The sequence below is a fragment of the Primulina huaijiensis genome, chromosome 11, assembly GCF_012295235.1.
Source record: "Primulina huaijiensis isolate GDHJ02 chromosome 11, ASM1229523v2, whole genome shotgun sequence".
NCBI classification, from domain to species: domain Eukaryota; kingdom Viridiplantae; phylum Streptophyta; class Magnoliopsida; order Lamiales; family Gesneriaceae; genus Primulina; species Primulina huaijiensis.
In genome coordinates, this window is record NC_133316.1 from 23,545,947 (window position 1) to 23,567,443 (window position 21,497).

The 21,497-nt window shown below is 35.6% G+C and overlaps 4 protein-coding genes across 10 annotated transcripts; 1 reads left to right on the top strand and 3 right to left on the bottom strand.

Annotated features, from left to right (window-relative positions):
• Window positions 1-2,453: 2,453 nt before the first annotated feature.
• Window positions 2,454-21,359, bottom strand: LOC140987674 (elongation factor 2-like). 5 transcript variants are annotated; one of them, XM_073456292.1, is made up of 4 exons: window positions 21,285-21,359; window positions 5,392-5,456; window positions 5,214-5,301; window positions 2,454-5,115 (listed from the first exon to the last, which is right to left on the bottom strand). In XM_073456292.1, exons 2-4 carry the CDS (start codon window positions 5,392-5,394, stop codon window positions 2,675-2,677), a joined length of 2,532 nt encoding a protein of 843 aa, XP_073312393.1. In that variant the 5' UTR covers window positions 5,395-5,456; window positions 21,285-21,359; the 3' UTR covers window positions 2,454-2,674. The 5 variants fall into 5 exon arrangements, with proteins under 5 accessions (XP_073312393.1, XP_073312391.1, XP_073312394.1 ...); XM_073456290.1 differs by lacking the exon at window positions 5,392-5,456 and adding an exon at window positions 20,521-20,586 and having other exon boundaries at window positions 21,285-21,347; XM_073456293.1 differs by lacking the exon at window positions 21,285-21,359 and adding an exon at window positions 12,288-12,309.
• Window positions 8,448-21,295, bottom strand: LOC140987676 (uncharacterized). Of its 3 annotated transcripts, none has more exons than XM_073456295.1 (6): window positions 12,292-12,373; window positions 10,875-10,969; window positions 10,023-10,284; window positions 9,755-9,951; window positions 9,313-9,500; window positions 8,448-8,914 (listed from the first exon to the last, which is right to left on the bottom strand). In XM_073456295.1, exons 2-6 carry the CDS (start codon window positions 10,967-10,969, stop codon window positions 8,628-8,630), a joined length of 1,029 nt encoding a protein of 342 aa, XP_073312396.1. In that variant the 5' UTR covers window positions 12,292-12,373; the 3' UTR covers window positions 8,448-8,627. The 3 variants fall into 3 exon arrangements, with proteins under 3 accessions (XP_073312396.1, XP_073312395.1, XP_073312398.1); XM_073456294.1 differs by lacking the exon at window positions 12,292-12,373 and adding an exon at window positions 11,041-11,835; XM_073456297.1 differs by lacking the exon at window positions 12,292-12,373 and adding an exon at window positions 21,285-21,295 and having other exon boundaries at window positions 8,470-8,914.
• LOC140987134 (porphobilinogen deaminase, chloroplastic-like) lies at window positions 14,181-16,802 on the top strand. The gene is made up of 5 exons (XM_073455539.1): window positions 14,181-14,451; window positions 15,078-15,483; window positions 15,742-15,948; window positions 16,242-16,419; window positions 16,538-16,802. The coding sequence occupies exons 1-5, from the start codon at window positions 14,231-14,233 to the stop codon at window positions 16,648-16,650; spliced, it is 1,125 nt and encodes a 374-aa protein (XP_073311640.1). The 5' UTR covers window positions 14,181-14,230; the 3' UTR covers window positions 16,651-16,802.
• On the bottom strand, window positions 17,509-20,586 carry LOC140987673 (elongation factor 2-like). The gene is made up of 3 exons (XM_073456288.1): window positions 20,521-20,586; window positions 20,339-20,426; window positions 17,509-20,241 (listed from the first exon to the last, which is right to left on the bottom strand). Exons 1-3 carry the CDS (start codon window positions 20,521-20,523, stop codon window positions 17,801-17,803), a joined length of 2,532 nt encoding a protein of 843 aa, XP_073312389.1. The 5' UTR covers window positions 20,524-20,586; the 3' UTR covers window positions 17,509-17,800.
• Window positions 21,360-21,497: the final 138 nt, after the last annotated feature.

Here is a 21,497-nt window from a genome sequence, read left to right on the forward strand (position 1 = left end):
AATTGACTTTTTTGTATATAATTTTGGACAATCCTACTATTATGGTGTCTATTTTCTGATAATGGATTTCTTGTCCTCCTGCTTTTCAGTTGAAGGTTAATATAATGTCCTCATTAAATATAATAACCGAGGTGTGTTGTTTGGGCCAGAAAAGAAGAGAGTGGGTAAAACGTTCGATGATATTTCAAACAAAAAAGTAGTCTAACTGATTGGACCAAGCCTTCTTCATTGGGCTTTGTGTAAAGCAACAAAGTGGGCCAGTCAAGTGCAATTGTATCTCCAGGTCAATTAGTACTTATGGCTGGACCGGTGCATTTGCCAAAGGTAGAATCAATTATTCATGATTTTATAATTCCCATATTTTTTTTTAACATTGGAATGTTATAATTTATAAAAATCAAACTTGTGTTTTATGTTTCAGGGTTGTTTGATATTCACAAAAGAATAAAACTAATAGATATGCTACTGTATTTGGCGACACCGAATTACTTAATCTCAAATACTTAAGTTGTCTATAAGATTTTGTCACTCATACTACTCACAACTCATCAACATAAAAGAAACTTCTCGAAAGCGAAGATAAAAAAAAAAAAATTGTGATACACAATATCATATGACAAACTAAATATGTTAACTATGTTTTAAATTGACAAAGAATTAACTGAATTATACTAATTTGATAAATATTTTCGAACAAATAGACGATGGTTATTTATGTAATTATTTCAAATATTTATTGACTTATTATTAATGCAATACCTTGTTTATGATTATATTTTGTATTTATGTATGACTCATTATATTTGTTATTTGCGAACTTTTACAAGTGTTTTTCGCAATAAGAAGACCATTTTTTTTACTTTTCGCCTCAGGTCTCATCAAACACAAGTATCAATGTGACACTTAGGGGTGGAGAAACATATCGAATTTTCGGTATACCGAGGTTACCGTACCGAAAAATACCGAATTTATCGAAATTTTTGGTATACTGAAATTTTCGATACGATATGGTATCAATGCTGAAATATTCGGTATAGTAACGGTATATAATTTGAAATTTTCGATATATATACTGAACTACCGAAATAATATATATAAATTAAAAAATATAATATTTTTAAACAATAAAGTTAAATTTATAAAAAAAAATATAAGTTATTTTTTTTATATATATAAAACAATATATATCGATATCGTACCAAAATAAATAATCTAACTTCTTTTTAGACTTATCATGTCGTAATAGTCCAAATCAAAGTTCAGTGAAGCAACTCGACTAATAGTTGAGAATTTAAACTGTTGAGAAGTAGCATAACCTTACAGCTAGCTAGAAGACTGGATGTTGAACCTCGACTTGTTGAAAAACTGAAATGCTTTAGAAATCACAGGACCTCAGACATTGTTGCAAAGATAACGGATGAAGAAGTCGCACATGTTGCGGTTGAAGTTTATTAATGTTAATTGATGTGTTGGATTTCCAGACACATGTTGCACTTGGTGTTTATTGTCTTGATGGATTTATTTTGTATATATCTTTTATGCTCTCTTTGACTATATTGAGAGATTTTTTTAGTATTGGTAATCACTGGCCTTGAAATTACAAGAAGGTGAATTTTTTTTATACATACTTAAGGTATGACGGTATTTTATCAATACCGTACCGACTTTCGGTGAAATTTCGGTATAATATATCGTACCGACCACACGTAGTGACACCGACACACTTGATATTTATATTATTTTTCAACTTTTATTTATTTGTCCGGAATAAATAAAATATAAATGATCTTATCTGAAAGCCCTTGCTTTTGAAAATACAGTCAAAATGAATAAATAACTATTTTTAGTTATTTTTTGACTACTTGATATTATTATTTTTCATCCCACGCATGCTGCAAATTTAACCTCTCATATCTATCACTATGTGAATCTATGTTCCTTGCTTTTCTAATTTTAACTATGAATATCATACTTTAGCTTATTATTATTATAATTATCCACAGACCATATAAAAATACACGATTATTAAATATTTATTGGCGAAAAATGTTTATTTTCTAATATAATAATATATATCATTAATATTTTAGTTATTTAATCATTAATCATAAAACTAAATGTTTTATAATAATTTGCTAAAAATCTAGTACACAAAAAAAATAAAAAAGAAACGATTGATTCTATCGTTGTCGTTTGAAAAAACGTAGAATAGTTTTGAATTTTTTTCAGATCGACACTTTCTTTTTTCATGTTAAAATAATTTTAGCTTTCAAAAAATTTACCTGCTTTGGTGTCACGGACATCAGCAATGTTATACAAGCATATTTTCTACACATTATTTCCACCTATGATCAGATTGCCGGTCATCCTACAGAACAGGCCTATAGCACCACGACCCAGAATTTTATTTGTTACTCCTTACCAGGAGTGAAGTTCAAAAGTTAGACAAAATATAAATCAGAACAGCGTACCACCAAAATTTGTCCACACAATAAACACAACATTCATGTTTCGAAAATAAAAGACCGACGACTCCACATGACCTGGGTTTGAAAGCGTACGGACACTACATCGGTTCTTAGAAAGACACAATTATAATAAAATAAGTTGAAAAATGATATCCGGCCAGGAAAATAAAATTAACAGGAAACACAAGTTTTACCTACCTCATGATTTATAGCCTATCCTCAAATTCAGAGAGGGGAGTGATCTGTTCCTTCAATCCTTTCCTCTTTCGGATGTCGGCTACCAGAGTGGCTGCCTGAGATCCCACCTCTAAAGGATCAGAGGCCATCATGTCCCAATGATCAAATACACATTGGGGGAATGCCTGACCAGAGGTCGCAGCCCTCAAGGTACTTGAGAAACCAAATGACTCAACAACAGGTAGGTATGCCTTGATATTGTAAAGAGGAGTACCCGGTCTCTGCATTTCTTCAAAGACGTGCCCACGTTTCTGATTCAAGACACTGTAAATTCCACCTAGAGCTTGCTCCGGAGCTTGGATCTCAACCAGGTACACGGGTTCCAAAAGACGAGGCTTGGCAGTTAGTTGTGATGCATAAATAACCCTCCTTGCCGTTGGAATAACTTGACCACCACCTCTATGTATGGCATCGGTATGAAGAACAACATCGCACACCTCAAAGCAAATGCCTCGCATGTTTTCATCAGCCAATGGCCCTTCCTTCGAAGCCCACTGGAACCCAGCAACAACCGAATCCTTTATTTCATTCAAGTACTGAACTCCTTTACACATATCAACCACCATATTTGGACCAGTGGTTTCAGGACCAAAGCACCAAATCTTCTTTGCCAGCTCCTTATCCCAACCAAACTCTTCCGACAAGATCTTCGAACGAACCTTGGGATCATCCCTTGGACCGATACGGCCATCATCAATTGCCTCGGCGAGTCGATCTTCCAATGGTCTAGCTTCCATGTACAATCGGTTGTGTTTGTTAGGTGATTTGCTCATCACAGTACGGCAAGATCTCTCAAGAACAGTCTCACGGAAAGACACAACCGGATCTGATTTTATAATTTCAGCTCCACCCATGAAATCATCCTGCAAGTCTTTCAAGCAGATTTCAAGATGAAGTTCTCCAGCACCAGCAACGATGTGCTCTCCAGATTCCTCCATAGTACAGACAACCATAGGATCGGACTTGGCCAATCGCTTCAAACCTTCAACAAGTTTAGGTAGGTCGGATGCAACCTTACACTGGACAGCAACACGCACAACAGGTGAGACAGAGAATTTCATGGCTCTAATAGGATGGGCATCAACTTCCTTCTCGTTGGTCAGAGTAGCATTTTTCGTAATGAATTGATCGAGACCCACCATGGCCACAGTGTTCCCACATGGTACATCTTCAACAGTCTCCTGCTTCTTGCCCATCCAAATAACAGTTCTCTGGACACTCTTCACATACAAGTCCTTTTTCTCCCCAGGAACATAGTTCGGGCCCATGATTCTAACCTTCAAACCTGTAGACACCCTGCCAGAGAATACACGACCAAAAGCAAAGAACCTACCCTTGTCAGAGGCTGGAATCATCTTGGACACATAGAGCATGAGAGGTCCCTCGGGATCACAGTTTCTGATAGCATTTGCATATGTATCATCTAGAGGCCCCTCGTACAAGTTCTCCACACGATACTTTTGAGCCTTGGAGGGTGATGGCAGATGGAATATCATCATTTCCAAGAGGGCAGTACTAGCAGGGAGCCAGGTTTGCATGACACGCTTCATCAGTGTTTTCCCCATCAATTCCTTCTCATCAGATTTCATTGTGACACCGAGTTTCTGCAACATCGGCCACAACTTATCCTTCTGATCATTCATGCAAGTGTTGATAATCTGCTTGATGGGTTCATAACAAAACTGAACAAAACCACGTTTGCACGTGGGAGAGCCAGAATTTTTGGAAGTCCACTTCTTAGTTGCGGGATCGAAGAAGTTCTCTCCCCAGAGCCTTTCCATCATCTTGGACTCATCAACACCAAATTTTGAGGCATACATCCTGGCAAAGTTCGTCAGAGTAAATGCCCAGCCATGCAACCCAGCGGAGAAAGCAACAGTACCTTTTTCTGGGTAAACCTGAACATCTCCAAGAAGGGGATCCTCGTAAGTGGCCATGATAACATTGGCATTTTCAATGACCCTCTGAAATGTGTGGTATGCCTCCTCCCCATCCACCTGGAGTTCCAAGAAACACCTGTCCATCTTGTTAACAGTCAAGACAGGCCGAATCCTTTCTCCCAGTGCTTGTCGTAGGACGGTTTCTGTTTGGACACACACCCCTTCGACACAGTCCACCACAACAAGAGCACCATCAGTGATGCGAAGAGCAGCCGTCACTTCAGAAGAGAAATCGACGTGTCCGGGAGAATCAATAAGATTGATGAGATACTCATTGCCATGTCGGTCTCCCTTATAGTTCTTCAAAGACTCATCAGACATTTCATAGTACAGAGAAATGCCAGTGGACTTGATCGTTATACCACGTTCAGCTTCATCTGCACGGGTGTCTGTCATCCTAACATCACCAGCTACTTCCTGAGCGATGATACCAGCAGCAGCAACAAGAGAATCCGTGAGAGTGGACTTCCCTGCAGATAAATAAATAATCAAAATTTGCTTAGAAGTAAAAATAAATTCAAAGACTGCTCGAGAAAAGATATAAATATAAATGTTGCCGCTACCATACCATGATCAACATGCGCAATAACAGACATGTTCCGGATATTATGCTTGTAGTCCATAATCCTACGGAGCTCTTCTGCTGTGAACTTCACCTGGAAAATGCAGGTAAAATTTAACGTCAGATTTGCTAACGTAAAAATAATTGCTCTCATCTATAGTTTGAAATTATCTTCTGCACTCACCATCTTTGCAGGTTTTAAAACTTCACCAACAATAAAAATTATAGGAGGTCTCCCCCAAAATATACCTGCGATTCAACAACAGAACATGAGAATAAAAAAAATAAGAAACAAACACCTCAGAAAAGTACTAGCCAAGCACACCAAGATCTAACAAACATTTATAAGGCGGTAAACTGTTAAATCACTCTTCAAGAATCTCATACAGGACAAACACCACCAATTGTTATTCAAAGTGAATCTGGCTATCGCAATTGAACAGATTATGTTACACTGTTTGCTGTAACAAAGTAAAATTTTCCAGATTTCAATCATCACAGATAAGGCTAACACCTGATAGTAATTTAACAAACTTGCAATCATACTTCACAGGGATTTCTAACAAGTAACAAAATAATATCTAAATATTCTGCAATGAAATCTCGAACAACCAAGACATAATTTTTAACAAAAATTACATAATACAAGCTGTCAGATTTGTAAAGCATTCACCATGGGAAGAAAAACTATATAAATTCAGATCATGATATCATCTATGTATCCTAAAAACAACTAATCAATTGAGAAAATCTTGCAACCACCAAAGAAACATAGCCAAGTACAACATCAAACGCATCACAAAAGAGTCAAATTGAGATCGAATCAGAGAGTAATTCTCAAATAATCTAAACAGATTTAAACATATCAATCTAAGGTAAACGATTTTCATAGATAAAGCAATAAGAGATGGAATTACCAACAAACGAACGAAAACGAAAAGAGAGTAGACGAGCTAAGGGCGGCACGTAGAGGTTATAAGCGAAATGCAGAGATATATAAAGCGAGTGTCTGTCCCAAACCCTAAAATAAATTCAGGGTATTCATGTAATTACACACGTGCGAGTCTCATCCACAAACGAATATTCCAATAAACTATTCGGTCCACGATTTATATTTGGGTTTCTAAAGGGTGAAGAAAATCTGGATACGGGCACAGAATTTAAACACCTTGATTTATATAAATTGAATTTAAACACTCTTTTAAAATATTATAGTGTTTTATAATATAATTTTTAAACGATTAATTTAATTATCTGATGAGCTTGAGTTCTATTTTTTTTTTTACATTAAGATTTAAAGGAATAAAATTTTATTTAAACATGCAACAATCCAAAATCGAAAACATTAAGAATCGAAAACAAAAAAAATAAATTAAATAAATGTATACGCATCTTCAAAATATCAATTATAACTATATATATATTTTTAAAAAAATAATAAATTAAATAAACTCTAATATTACTAAAACGATATTTTTTACGAAGCCCAACTACTAAATAATCATGTATATATATGACAAAATATTAAATTTAATATTTTAAACATAATAAAATATTTTTCAATAAAAATAATTTTAAAAAAATAGAAAACCGTATCATAGACTATATAATCGGTTCTTGACTGGTTTTGACCTCTAAACGATTTTTTAAAATGTTCCGATCGGACCAACGATTGGTTCTTTGTTGAATTTATCAAACCAATAAGTGAGATCCGATTTTGAAAACACTAGTTTGAAGTTTTACTTGTCAGGTCCGGATATCTCTAATGAATTAGGAGAAAAATTACTAAATTAGTAACTAAAACATCATTCATTTTAAAATATCGATACATATTAGATTTAAATCTATACCCAATAAAATTCTCCCAGAGGAAAATATATCAATCTAATTAACCTGTGCAATTGAGGGATCGTTTTCTTATGTATTTACAAAATAAGTACACCACATGCAGCCATGGAGGAATTTATTGTCCTTGAAATCAGGATTTTTAAAAATAAAATTATTTATTTAACGATAAAATTATTTATTAGAAAATGGCAAAAGTAACATGAAAACTGAAATGCCATGTTTATGGACTGCCATTTATTAAAATTAAATAAATAAAAATTGGGCTCAGGAGGATGCTCAAGTCTCGACCTGCATACGACGGAGACAACGTTACCAAATCAACCCTCTTCACTCTTTTTGGGAAGTTAATTAAATTGTAGATGGTTTACGGATTACTAGCATAATTTTTTTTAAAAAAAAATTTGGAACGATTTTTTAGTTGAAACTTGATTATTAAAAACCTCTCCCCTACTTTAGTTAATTAAAGAGAAAATTGTACATTCGGTTGTCTAAGTCGAGATGTCTTTGTTTTAGTCATACAATTTGTCAAAATTTGATTTTCATATATTAATCTTGAATTTTCATTTGTTTTAGTCATTTTTATCCGAAATCACTAAATATTACTTATTTGACATTGATATTCTTATATGTATATCATGCGACAAGAATAAAACTTATATTACACGCATTAAAATATACATAAACAAAAAAAAAACTTTTTCCTTCCATTATGAAGTATTGATGGTCTCATATTGATTTATTTTTCCATGTAATTTTTATCGGATTAATTATTATCTGAGCAATACCTTGATCATTTTAATAAATGAACAAAAGTACTCCTACTTTTATATTTCAATAAATTTAATATTTTCCACTTATAATTATCATCTTCCATGCTTATTTTTTCAATTTAAAAATAATTAAAATATTAATTTATCTTTGAATCTAACATAAATTATTTATGAACGCAAATTTAGTTTTTGTAGCTAACCTTTGAACGATTTACAGTTTCACACGATTTTGGTTTTATTAGTTATAATTTCATACTTTTAGAAACCAAAATCAAAACATAAAAACTCGACTTTTATTTGAGTAATTCGAAATCCATAAATTGGATTTGGATCAAGTCAATTGGACACGAATCAGTATAAATTTGTATTTAGATCGAGTCATTCAGAATCCACAATTATGAATTTATTTACATTGTTACGTGAATTAAATATAGAAAACTAATATACATCTCCTACTTATTTACCCAATAATTATATTAATCACAATAGACTCTAATATTCTAAAAATTAAAAATCGTTCGTAATTAATATAATTATAGTGTTAATCAGTAGGAGATTGATTTAAATTTTTTTTGGTGCATGTTAAATAGAAAAAATAAAAATATATATTTTTAAATCCATCAACTTCAAATTCTTTGTCCTGGGCAAATACAATCTAACCAATCACCTTTCTACCGTTCCAAACCCTAGCAAGTAAATATGTGTGAAATTCATCCAAAGAAATATCAACACGAGCTCGAGATACTCTCTGACCTCAAGTTCCAAAAAACTCATTTGACTCAAATACTTGGTGCCACACTATCTATCTCACCTTCTTCAGGAGGATGGATGTTCTCAATTCAGCATCATCCTTGATAAAACTCCACCAGATATACGTGAGAGGGATAGTCGTGGCATGCCAAAGAGCATGGGCATCCATTAATCCTTGATAAGGTGGGAAATCATAGATCTCTAGAAGCATCGCCAAGCCACCTCCCACGACCACAATCCACAACTTCCAACGAGAAGGATGACGTGTAATGCCAGCCCAGATCGCCCAAGTGAGAAGCTGCGCAACAGCCAAGACGACACATACCTTCATATTCCATCCTGCGGAGATTTTAGAAAGTAAAAAGTATTGGAGGTGAATAATGGTTGTTTCCGTCAGAAACGATAGTAGCACGACATTGTGAAAAGATGATATAACCAAATTACCATTTTTACCAACCAGTTCGGATTGTTACAAAAAGGCAATATCTCTTTGTTTTTCCCGACTCTATTGAGATTTGAACCAAACATCTAAAGTCAAATAATTAGGATAGTTTGAAAACAAAATTATCGAGACACCAAGGTCATTTTATAGCACAAAAGGGTTAAATCAAACTCAACATAGGTAATGAAGCACGTCAACATTTTTCCAAGTGTCCTTAAATATCTTCCATCACAACTTACGTTTAACTCCTCAATTACACGGGTGTGAAAATTTTAAGATAATGAAGTAATAATACCATAGTCCATCTTATAGTTGTTGAGGTACAGAATGTGGGTAGTTGTAAATGCGATAAGTGGAGCGGCAACCATGACTCTTCCAGCCTCATCTCTTACGTCGAAACTTCTAATTAATGCTACGATAAACGAGTACCCAAGTAGGGCCACTGCAGATGAATAATCTAACTTTTCTGTCAAGTCCACATCTCTGCATTCCAGGATTATGATAATCAAATGACTGAATCAACAATGGGAAAAATGGAAACATATGCCTAGACTGACAAGCAGATATGCTACTCTCGAAAACGGATGGAACAATGACAGGATTTGTCAGTGTGTGAGATAGTTGAAATATGCCTAACAGGAACACATATTATCATATGTTGTCTCCCTCTGGCCAAAGTGAGGACTGAGGATATCAAGACCAATAGTCCATACAACAAGATTAAAAGAAAACTTTACCGACTGTGGAAGACTGCACTCCAGAACCATGAGTTCATGGACAAGATCCCATAGATATTCCAAAGGCCCATATAATCATACAATGGCTTTTTATCTGGTTTCAAGGGCAACTTATAATAAAGAAGGATGAAGTAGGAAAGCCACCCATGGAAATGCATTGCAAGGTTGAGGGCTGAAAATGCTACAGAAACAGGCTCCTGTATAAAGTCCAGGAGTTACTTTAGATGCATGCGTAAAACGAGAAAACAAAAACACCAACGAATCAAACCTGAAAGCCAAATAGACGCTGAAAAGGCCATTTCCCATGATATTTAACAGGCCCTTGGCCAAGTTCTGCTCTTTCTGTTTCTCTATCAATCATACAGTGGTAACGGCAATCACTCTGGCAATCCCATTGCTTCCATCTTATGTAGAGAGGCTCTTGCATGGACCAGGGGCCATCAAGGGAATGACCATCTGAGGAGAACTTACAATGTGAGAAGCATCTTTCTCCAATACAACCAGTCTTTTCACATTGTCCTACACACGCCCTATAATCCACCAAAAAATACAAAGAAGAAAATATACACTAATCAGAATGCATTTCATTTTCAGTACTATTATATATTTTCTCAGATTATCATTTATAGATTACAGGGTAAAATTCGGCATTAAAATTCTAAACATCCATTTTCACAACAGAAATGAAAAATGTTGATGAAAGCTTTCCAAAAGCATGCAGTATAGAAGAGAGTTGTCAAGAAAACCTTTACAAAATGATAAGCAGTTTACACCAAGGAAAGAATTTAAAGAACTTTCTATTCAGGACAAAAGGTGGAAAAATGAGTAGAAAGGCAAAAATCAGATGCTTTCAAAAGTTTTACTAAAATGAATCTTTTTCGGATGAATTTTGATTGCAAAGAGGGAAGGAAAACTTTAAAAGCTATTATAAAACATTCACCATAGCCAAGACCCAAGTAACGAAATTCAATTTGCAGGTTATTCACATAAATTACACCAGGAGATGGATATTTAGAGCCCCTACTCTTCCCCCGTCTCTCCAAGACAATCAACAGAACAACCAAAACAACAAAATCAACTGCAACAATATAAATATATGAACTTAACAAAAAGGTTATACCGATAGAGTGGGTCAGAATCACCAGCGCTGGCTTCATATCTTCTAACAAGGAAGACTACCACCACAAGGCAAATGATCCAGTATTGATTTTTCATCTGAAAAAATAAAAAGAATAAAACAAGCTAACCAATAAAATGAGAGCAAAAAATCAAAGATTTGGGATGACCTGTAGACGTGATAGCCATATTTTAATAAAAAACCCTGATGCGTATACTTCAACAAGATATGAGCTCCATGGCATACAATACAAAAATTGAGAAAAGGGGAAGACATTATTTCTTAGAGACAAAAGCATCACAAACAATAATAAGACCCTTAGGTAAAAGTATACAAGACTATGTTAGGGTTATACTGATTTGATACAAAACTACAAAAATTTATATAATGCACTACAAAATTGAAAAAATGTAAAAGGTTTTCTAACCATATATTCATTCCACAAAAGAGTACAAGCTTGTATGTCTAAATCATGGAAATGTCTATTATAAATACTCGTTATACAGATGCTTCAGTTATCGAAACAATGAATATCTTCCTCTTTGACACATGGCAAAACATCGTTGGCATGTTCTAGAAACACCCACCAATTTTCTACAAGTCAAATTTTGAGTATAATCTATCGCACAAGATTTATGGGAGACAAATACACAATGAAAGCTAAAATTATAACATGATTCGATACCCATCTTATTCGGATAAGTAAAGAAGTTCACGAAAAACAAATAGAGGGGATTTTTTGCTTTCCATAAAACAAAATGAGCATATACATTGATCTCTAAGGATTAATCCTACTTTGACTAATGAGTAAATAAGCTTGTGATTTTATATTGATGCAAACCTACGTAACAGAGAAATATGACATCTCACTGAACCAAAGCCGAATCATGGGCTGTCCAAAAGCACTATGCTAACACTTAAATAATCTTCTTGGCTCTATTGTAATTTGCCAAAATATATGAATGACCCCTCAAGAACAAGTAATCAGTTGTTACTACTAAAAATTAAAATATATGGACACATGTACAAAAGTTTGAAACACGAAAAGATAATCATTAAAACAACTGCTGAAATTTGAGATAATATAATGATATCAGATCGAATATATGAAAGCAACATTGTCCCTCACCTTGTTCGGATGACACTTTCAGAACAAAACAAATTGGAGATGTCAGATCCTGAAACTGCACCGACGGTGAAAATCGAAGAAAATCATGAAGAAGACAACGGTGACCTGAATTCGTTAGGGATGACAAAATGGCGGGTCTGGACGAGTTTGCCTAAACACGGGACACGCCCAAGCAAGAGTCAAATTGAGATCGAATCAGCAAGTAATTTTCAAATAATCTAAATATATGACAAAAGATTTTCATATATAAAACATATATTTAGCAAAAGCAAGAGAGATCGAATTACCAACGAACGAACGAGAGCAAAAGAGAGCAGCGAGCTAAAGGTGGCAAGCTGAGCCTAAAAGAGAAATAAAAATGCAAGTAAATCAAGAAGCATATAACCCTAAAATAAATTCAGGGACTCTCACGTGCCAGTTAACACGTGCGAGATAAAGAGGTCTTAATCTTATCCAAAAACGAAATAGATATATTCGGCCCGCGATCTATATTTGGGTTTCTTAAGGGTGAAGAAATTCTAAATATGAATTTAAACACCTTGGCGTATATAAAATAGATTAAACACCCTTTTTAATTTTTATTATAGTGTTTTTTAATATAATTTTTAAATGATTGATCTAATTATCTACTCTAATGAATCTGAGTTCTATTTTCTTAAACATTAAGATTTAAAGTACTAAATTTGTATTCGAACCTGCTCCAATCCAAAATCGAAATCATTAGGAACTGATACATACCAAATAGCATCCAAGAGGTTCGTTTTTAGTTTAAAATTTGTATGCATATTAATATTTATCTATTTATAATAAATAGGTTGTTTAGAAAATTTAGATTATGTTCAAATATACTCAAAAAAATTATCGGAACAAAAATTTAAATTAGTCATTCAAACCATCTCGAACCTAGGTCTGGTTTGGTTGCCATTTTGCAAAACCAATGATTGGTCTAATTTGAGTTTTTATCATAAATCGAACTTCTCCCCCTAAATTCGACAGATGAAAATTTTCTTAATTTGATTTAATTCTAATTTTAATAATAAACATATAACAAATTATTTTTATAAATATTCAAATATCGCATACACAAGAAATAAATAAAATGATATTATTAATTCTACCATGGTCGTTGCAAAGATCATAATTCATAAACAAAGTTTTAAAATATTTTTCCAATCCACACTTTTTTCTTTTATTAGCGATTTTTTTTCGCTTTCAAATTTACTAATATGTTTAATTTTCACTTTCAATAAAAAAATTTTAAAAAAAAAAACAAAAATACAAATCCTCTTACATTAAAGGAGACTTGTTTTTAAATAGTTAAATGTGTGTTCAGCTTTTATTGAATCGAAATTTTCACATTAGTCACCTAAGAAATATTTCTGAACTCTCTGATATCATAATTATTTTTCAGATGTAATTTGATACAAAACATTGAAAATCAGGAACATATATATGATATTGCAGAACATATAGTTTTAGGTATGGCACAAAATATAAAATTTTGAGTATGAAATTAAAACAACTATATTAATATCAATATCAATATCAATGTCTACTACACTTATTTGTGTGCTCAAATATCATATAATAGTACTCGATCTGAAAGAGTTTATAATGAAATATCATATATTAGTACAACATATTTAATGATTTGTACCAATTTTTTATACGAAAAAATGTGTCTCTAATACGAAATATTTTTATACATGTTTGGGTACTAACAAAAATCATATATTAATATCATATCTGAAACATTTAGTACTCACATATCATATATTAATACTAAATTTTCAAAGTTTTGTACAAAATTTTTATCCGAAAAAGAAATGTGATTAATGTAAAAAAATTTATACATGTTTGTTTACTCAAAAATTATATATTAATGTCATATATAAAATATTTAGTTATGAAACAACATACATTTATTTCAGATTTTTAATATTTTACATAGAATTTCATCTACAAAAAAACATGTTGGCCCAAAACATTATTTGGTAGTCAAAAATCAATCAGACAGAAAATAATATATATTTCACTATTAAAATGGAGATTCATGGATCTTTTCCTCTTGCACTAAATTGTTACTTCACTGTAATTGTATCGGGGAAAACGACGTGGCAAAATATGGTTGACGTGGGGCCATTTAATATGGTGACGTGGTGGATGTGAAGTGGAAGGTAAATCACTCTTTTCCTGAACGCTCCCTATCCTCTTCCATCTATCTGCTCCAATGGAGACCGCAATAGCCACTGTAAATGAAGCTCATTTTTGTAAGAAATTAAGGAATCCCGCTACTTTTGCCTCGGTTTCAGTTCTTGGATCATCTTTGCCTCACTTTAAATCTCCAGCATTGCCCCAACGATGCAGAATTTTTGTCACCAAAGCTTCGGTTGCAGTCGAAGAGAAGATTCGAACAAAGGCTGCTGTCATCAGAATTGGTACCAGGGGAAGGTAAAGTTCTTCTTTGCTTATTCGTCTTCTCATTTCTTTCCACGATTTCAAGTGAAGTTTGTAAATACATGTGAAGTTGAGGAACAATTAAAAACATTTACCTTGGATGCACGTGGTTTTTAGTCAATAATGCCAACTTCAAACTGAATTGTTATCGGTTCGTCATGTAACAAGACTCGGCCTCGAATCTCCAATGTGTTTTTTAGCGATCGGAATTAGAATCCTTGCCTTAATTTCTTGTCCCAGTTCAACATTCCTGCATATAAACGTTGGCGTTACAGAGGGTAATTGTCGAGTACCATCATTACACTTTTGGAGACTAATATTAGCGAGTGATTTAGCTTTGAGATATCCTCAGAAATCAGGTCGAAAGAAAATACTCTGATCATGCTTACGACGGCATCATAAATTGTGATTTGTTACCCTTTTCCTTTAATAAAATTACTGGATATTGGATTGTATGTTCGATAATGTGCTACTACTGATCAGAGGAACGCCTTCTTTCCCATCATTCTAACACTCATTCTCAGTCATTCGAGCGTCGTTTTTTGATGTCATGCAACCAGAGGTTTCTATGTTGTTGACTGAATGATTTCTTTCATGTTGCTCTTCTTCGACTAGAACAGCCCACTTGCCCTTGCTCAAGCTTATGAAACACGGGATAAACTGATAAAGTCACATCCCGAGTTAGCTGAGGACGGCGCGATTCAGATTGTGATTATTAAAACAACAGGTGACAAAATTTTAAGTCAGCCACTAGCAGATATAGGCGGAAAGGGCTTATTCACTAAAGAGACAGACGAGGCACTTCTTAATAGTGAAATCGATATTGCGGTACACTCGATGAAAGATGTTCCGACTTATCTTCCGGAGAAAACAGTATTACCTTGCAATCTTCCCCGGGAGGATGTCCGTGATGCTTTTATTTGCTTGACTGCAGCTTCTCTGGCAGAGCTTCCTGTGGGTAGCATTGTGGGAACTGCTTCTTTGAGAAGGAAGTCACAACTTCTCAACAGATATCCATCGCTAAAGGTAAGAATCTTCAGATAAAACCAGAGTTTTCTTTTTTGATAAGAGGGTTAGTCTTAAATTTTTGTTGATTAATTATCTTTTACTTTCTTCTGATTATTTATGTATTTTCTCCATCATTTCAATCTCTACTGGTGATTTTTCGATTTAACATTCCCGCATAAGATGGCCACCTTGCTTCCTGAAGGCTGCAGTTTCCATTTTGCCATCTTTGTTTTAACGACATTGTCATGTTTCCGATGCGATCATTTCATTGTACAGGTACAGGAGAATTTCCGAGGCAATGTACAGACAAGGTTGAAGAAACTGAACGAGGGAGTAGTCCAAGCAACATTGCTGGCATTAGCAGGGCTGAAACGTCTAAACATGACTGAAAATGTTACTTGTGTGCTGTCTATTGAAGATATGCTTCCTGCTGTAGCTCAAGGAGCTATTGGAATTGCTTGCAGAAGTGATGATGAAAAAATGGTTTGTATTTTTGTACTCTGCCAAAGCTTGCAATCAATAGAAGCTTTTGCATCCCTGGTTATTTGTTTTGGTGCACATCTTATCTGGCTGCATACTCAATACATGCCCCATGACTGGATAGCAGCAAATAGATTGACCATCAAGTATTGCTGTGTGTTTTAGAAGGGACTATAATTCATTTAGAACTGCATCGGGCTTTTTCAATGGGTCCGAAGTCATTGATTTCCTGAAGAATTTTTTGTGACATCTTTTGCTCGTTCATCTTTCACATGATTCACTTGTCTTCTCTCCAGGCTACATACTTGGCGTCCTTGAACCATGAGGATACAAGGTTAGCAATTTCCTGCGAGAGGGCTTTCCTAGAGAAATTAGAGGGATCTTGTCGAACTCCAATTGCTGGATATGCCAATAGAGATGAAGATGGAAACTGCATTTTTAAAGCATTGGTCGCATCTCCTGATGGAACTAGAGGTATTTATGCAAAAAAAAAAAGTAACTAAAGTGTGGCTTAAAAGACAGAAAAGCTCATGATATTGACATTGTTTCTGTCAAATGATGTCTTAACGTTTGAGTTTGTGTTACCTGGCAGTTCTTGAAACGTCTCGAAAAGGCCTATATTCTTTTGGTGATATGATAAACATGGGTGTAGACGCCGGTGAGGAACTTCTCTCACGAGCTGGTCATGGTTTCTTTGACCATTAGTTTAACGACTGGAGCTCTTCTGTTTACATCTGAGGTTAAAAGGCAGGCCAGGCCATTTATTCTTCTTCCGTTGGTAGATGTTTTGGCTGTTCATTAGTTTATTTACTAATCATTCTCTATGTTTCTGATAAGTCATGTGAGTTTGGGTTTTATTTACTACTGAACATCGGCTATTGTTTTGGAGGCTTAGAAACATTTTATTTCCTTAGAAATAACGAAGAGATGAATCTTGTACACGAGAACATGTTTCCGAAAAACAATAAACAGATGGAATCGCCCCTTTTTTTCCCTGAAATTTCGATATTTCTGAAAATTAGAATACCTTACATCTTTCACTTTTTTGTAAAATTTTACTTATTTTAGTTTAATATTCATACTATTATATATACTGATTATTTAATTGCTTTGTCATTGACATAGACATGGATTATCTATCATGAGTTTCTACTCACATACTATTATAAACAAATGTTTATTACTATATCACCTCTTTTAAGTATTGAATGTAACATTCATTCTCTTTGTTTAAATAAAAAAATATGAATAAAAAGCGTAAGATTTCTTCACTATCATTTTGAGCCATTCAACAATCAATTAATTTCAAATATTCTGCAAGCGTTTTTTTTTCCCTCACTAAAAGTATATTTGAATTTCAAACAGAACATTTTCAAGATGTATCAAGAGATTGATAAAAATTAAAAATAAAAATGACCAATAGATGATATCTTCAAAAATAAAAATACAAGATGACCAATAGATGATATATTCGCATCTATAATCAGAGTCAAGGATCTGCTTCGAAGATTAATGCAGAATCATTCGTTGCCAATTCTGACAGGTCATCCTACAGAACAGGACTAAAGCATAACGACCCAAAAATTTATTTGGCTTTAAACCAATTCTTACCAGGAGCGAAGCTAAGAAGCCAGATAAAACATAAATGTGCCACCAAAATTTGCCCAAATAAACACACAACATAAATCTTTGAACTTAAAAGACGAAAACTCAACATGACCAGGGTTTTAACTCACAGACGTTACATTAGTTCTCAGAAAACATTAAATTAAAATGAAACAAGTTGAAAAATAATTATACCCAGGGGCCAGGTACAGAAATTAACAGGAAACACAACGTTTACCTGCCTCATGCTTTATAGCCTATCCTCAAATTCAGAGAGGGGCGTGATCTGCTCCTTCAAACCTTTCCTCTTTCGGATGTCTGCTACCAGAGTGGCTGCCTGAGATCCCGCCTCTAAAGGATCAGAGGCCATCATGTCCCAGTGATCAAACACACACTGGGGGAATGCCTGACCAGAGGTCGCAGCCCTCAAGGTACTTGAGAAACCAAATGACTCAACAACAGGTAGGTATGCCTTGATATTGTAAAGAGGAGTACCCGGTCTCTGCATTTCTTCAAAGACGTGCCCACGTTTCTGATTCAAGACACTGTAAATTCCACCTAGAGCTTGCTCCGGAGCTTGGATCTCCACCAGGTACACGGGTTCCAAAAGACGAGGCTTGGCAGTTAGTTGTGATGCATAAATAACCCTCCTTGCCGTTGGAATAACTTGACCACCACCTCTATGTATGGCATCGGTATGAAGAACAACATCGCACACCTCAAAGCAAATGCCTCTCATGTTTTCATCAGCCAATGGCCCTTCCTTCGAAGCCCACTGAAACCCAGCAACAACCGAATCCTTTATTTCATTCAAGTACTGAACTCCTTTACACATATCAACCACCATATTTGGACCAGTGGTTTCAGGACCAAAGCACCAAATCTTCTTTGCCAGCTCCTTATCCCAACCATACTCTTCCGACAAGATCTTCGAACGAACCTTGGGATCATCCCTTGGACCGATACGGCCATCATCAATTGCCTCGGCGAGTCCATCTTCCAATGGTCTAGCTTCCATGTACAAACGGTTGTGTTTGTTAGGTGATTTGCTCATCACAGTACGGCAAGATCTCTCAAGAACAGTCTCACGGAAAGACACAACCGGATCTGATTTTATAATTTCAGCTCCACCCATGAAATCATCCTGCAAGTCTTTCAAGCAGATCTCAAGATGAAGTTCTCCGGCACCAGCAACGATGTGCTCCCCAGATTCCTCCATAGTACAGACAACCATAGGATCGGACTTGGCCAATCGCTTCAAACCTTCAACAAGTTTAGGTAGGTCGGATGCAACCTTACACTGGACAGCAACACGCACAACAGGTGAGACAGAGAATTTCATGGCTCTAATAGGATGGGCATCAACTTCCTTCTCATTGGTCAGAGTAGCATTTTTCGTTATGAATTGATCGAGACCGACCATGGCCACAGTGTTCCCACACGGTACATCTTCAACAGTCTCCTGCTTCTTGCCCATCCAAATAACAGTTCTCTGGACACTCTTCACATACAAGTCCTTTTTCTCCCCAGGAACATAGTTCGGGCCCATGATTCTAACCTTCAAACCTGTAGACACCCTGCCAGAGAATACACGACCAAAAGCAACGAACCTACCCTTGTCAGAGGCTGGAATCATCTTGGACACATAGAGCATGAGAGGTCCCTCGGGATCACAGTTTCTGATAGCATTCGCATATGTATCATCTAGAGGCCCCTCGTATAAGTTCTCCACACGATACTTTTGAGCCTTGGAGGGTGATGGTAGATGGAATATCATCATTTCCAAGAGGGCGGTACTAGCAGGGAGCCAGGTTTGCATGACACGCTTCATCAGTGTTTTCCCCATCAATTCCTTCTCATCAGATTTCATTGTGACACCGAGTTTCTGCAACATCGGCCACAACTTGTCCTTCTGATCATTCATGCAAGTGTTGATAATCTGCTTGATGGGTTCATAACAAAACTGAACAAAACCACGTTTGCACGTGGGAGAGCCAGAATTTTTGGAAGTCCACTTCTTAGTTGCGGGATCGAAGAAGTTCTCTCCCCAGAGCCTTTCCATCATCTTGGACTCGTCAACACCAAATTTTGAGGCATACATCTTGGCAAAGTTCGTCAGAGTAAATGCCCAGCCATGCAACCCAGCGGAGAAAGCAACAGTACCTTTTTCTGGGTAAACCTGAACATCTCCAAGAAGGGGATCCTCGTAAGTGGCCATGATAACATTTGCATTTTCAATGACCCTCTGAAATGTTTGGTATGCCTCCTCCCCATCCACCTGGAGTTCCAAGAAACACCTGTCCATCTTGTTAACAGTCAAGACAGGTCGAATCCTTTCTCCCAGTGCTTGTCGTAGTACGGTTTCTGTTTGGACACACACACCTTCGACACAGTCCACCACAACAAGAGCACCATCAGTGATACGAAGAGCAGCCGTCACTTCAGAAGAGAAATCGACGTGTCCGGGAGAATCAATAAGATTGATGAGATACTCATTGCCATGTCGGTCTCCCTTATAGTTCTTCAAAGACTCATCAGACATTTCATAGTACAGAGAAATGCCAGTGGACTTGATCGTTATACCACGTTCAGCTTCATCTGCACGGGTATCTGTCATCCTAACATCACCAGCTACTTCCTGAGCGATGATACCAGCAGCAGCAACAAGAGAATCCGTGAGAGTGGACTTCCCTGCAGATAAATAAATAATCAAATTTGCTTCGAAGTAAAAATAAATTCAAAGACTGCTCGAGAAAAGATATAAATATAAATGTTGCCGCTACCATACCATGATCGACATGCGCAATAACAGACATGTTCCGGATATTATGCTTGTAGTCCATAATCCTACGGAGTTCTTCTGCTGTGAACTTCACCTGGAAAATGCATGTAAAATTTGACGTCAGATTTCCTAACTTAACAATAATTGCCCTCATCTATAATTTGAAAATATCTTCTGCACCCACTCACCATGTTTGCAGGTTTTAGAACTTCACCAACAATCAAAATTTATACGAGGCCTCCCCCAAAAAATTCCTGCCATTCAACAACAGAACATGAGTAAAACATAAGAAACGAAAACCTCACAAAAGTACTAGCCAACCACGCTAAGATCTAACAAGCATTTAAATGGCGTTAAACTGTTAATCACTCCTCAAGAAACTCATACATGACAAGAACCACCAATTGTCATTAAAGTGCATCTGGTTCTCACGATTGAACTGATTATGCTACACTGTTTGCTGCATCTAAGCAAACTTTTCCAGATTTAACCATAATATATAGGCTACCTGATAATCATTTAACAAGCTTGCAATCGTACTTCATAGGGATTTCTAATAAGTAACGAAAGAATATCTGAAAATTCTATAATGAAATATCGAACCACCAAAACAAAAATTGTACCAGAAAATTAAATATAAGTCGCCAGATTTGTAAATAATTCACCACAGGAAGAAAAACTATATAAATTCAGATCAGAAACGAAATATTGATCACATGCCATCCATGTATCCCTACAACAACTATCAATCAAACAGACCTTCCACTCTCCAATGAATCCTGCCGAAAGGCAATAAAAAACACATCACAAAAGAGTCAAGTTTAGATCGATTCAGTGACAAAATTTTCAAGTTCCAGGTTAATTAATCAAAACAGATAAAAACATATCAATAGCAGATAAACGATTTTCATAGACAAAACATATTTAGCGAAAGCAAGAGAGATCGAATTACCAACGAACGAGAGCGAATAGAGTAGACGAGCTAGAGCGGCAGGCAGAGGCTATAAGAGAAGCGCAAGGTTATGAAGCGAGAGTCATATAAACAAGTGTACCCAAACCCTAAAATGAATTCAGGGCATAAATGTAATTACAATTGACTTGGCCGTTAAGTCTGTAACTGCGACATACGGAAGTTCATCCGCAAACGGATATTCCAAGGGATATA

What these genes read in the sequence shown, in the direction of transcription:
- LOC140987674 (XM_073456292.1), bottom strand. An exon ending in TATTGCGCATGTTGATCATG is followed by an intron (nt 5,116 to 5,213) that starts GTATGGTAGCGG and finishes ATTTATCTGCAG; the next exon opens with GGAAGTCCACTCTCACGGAT.
- LOC140987676 (XM_073456294.1), bottom strand. Translation starts at nt 11,169, where the DNA reads ATGCTTTTGTCTCTAAGAAATAATGTCTTCCCCTTTTCTCAATTTTTG. An exon ending in TATGGCTATCACGTCTACAG is followed by an intron (nt 10,970 to 11,040) that starts GTCATCCCAAAT and finishes TTATTTTTTCAG; the next exon opens with ATGAAAAATCAATACTGGAT. An exon ending in GATTCTGACCCACTCTATCG is followed by an intron (nt 10,285 to 10,874) that starts GTATAACCTTTT and finishes GGTGGATTATAG; the next exon opens with GGCGTGTGTAGGACAATGTG.
- LOC140987134 (XM_073455539.1), top strand. Translation starts at nt 14,231, where the DNA reads ATGGAGACCGCAATAGCCACTGTAAATGAAGCTCATTTTTGTAAGAAA. An exon ending in AGAATTGGTACCAGGGGAAG is followed by an intron (nt 14,452 to 15,077) that starts GTAAAGTTCTTC and finishes CGACTAGAACAG; the next exon opens with CCCACTTGCCCTTGCTCAAG. An exon ending in ACAGATATCCATCGCTAAAG is followed by an intron (nt 15,484 to 15,741) that starts GTAAGAATCTTC and finishes TTCATTGTACAG; the next exon opens with GTACAGGAGAATTTCCGAGG.
- LOC140987673 (XM_073456288.1), bottom strand. An exon ending in TATTGCGCATGTCGATCATG is followed by an intron (nt 20,242 to 20,338) that starts GTATGGTAGCGG and finishes ATTTATCTGCAG; the next exon opens with GGAAGTCCACTCTCACGGAT.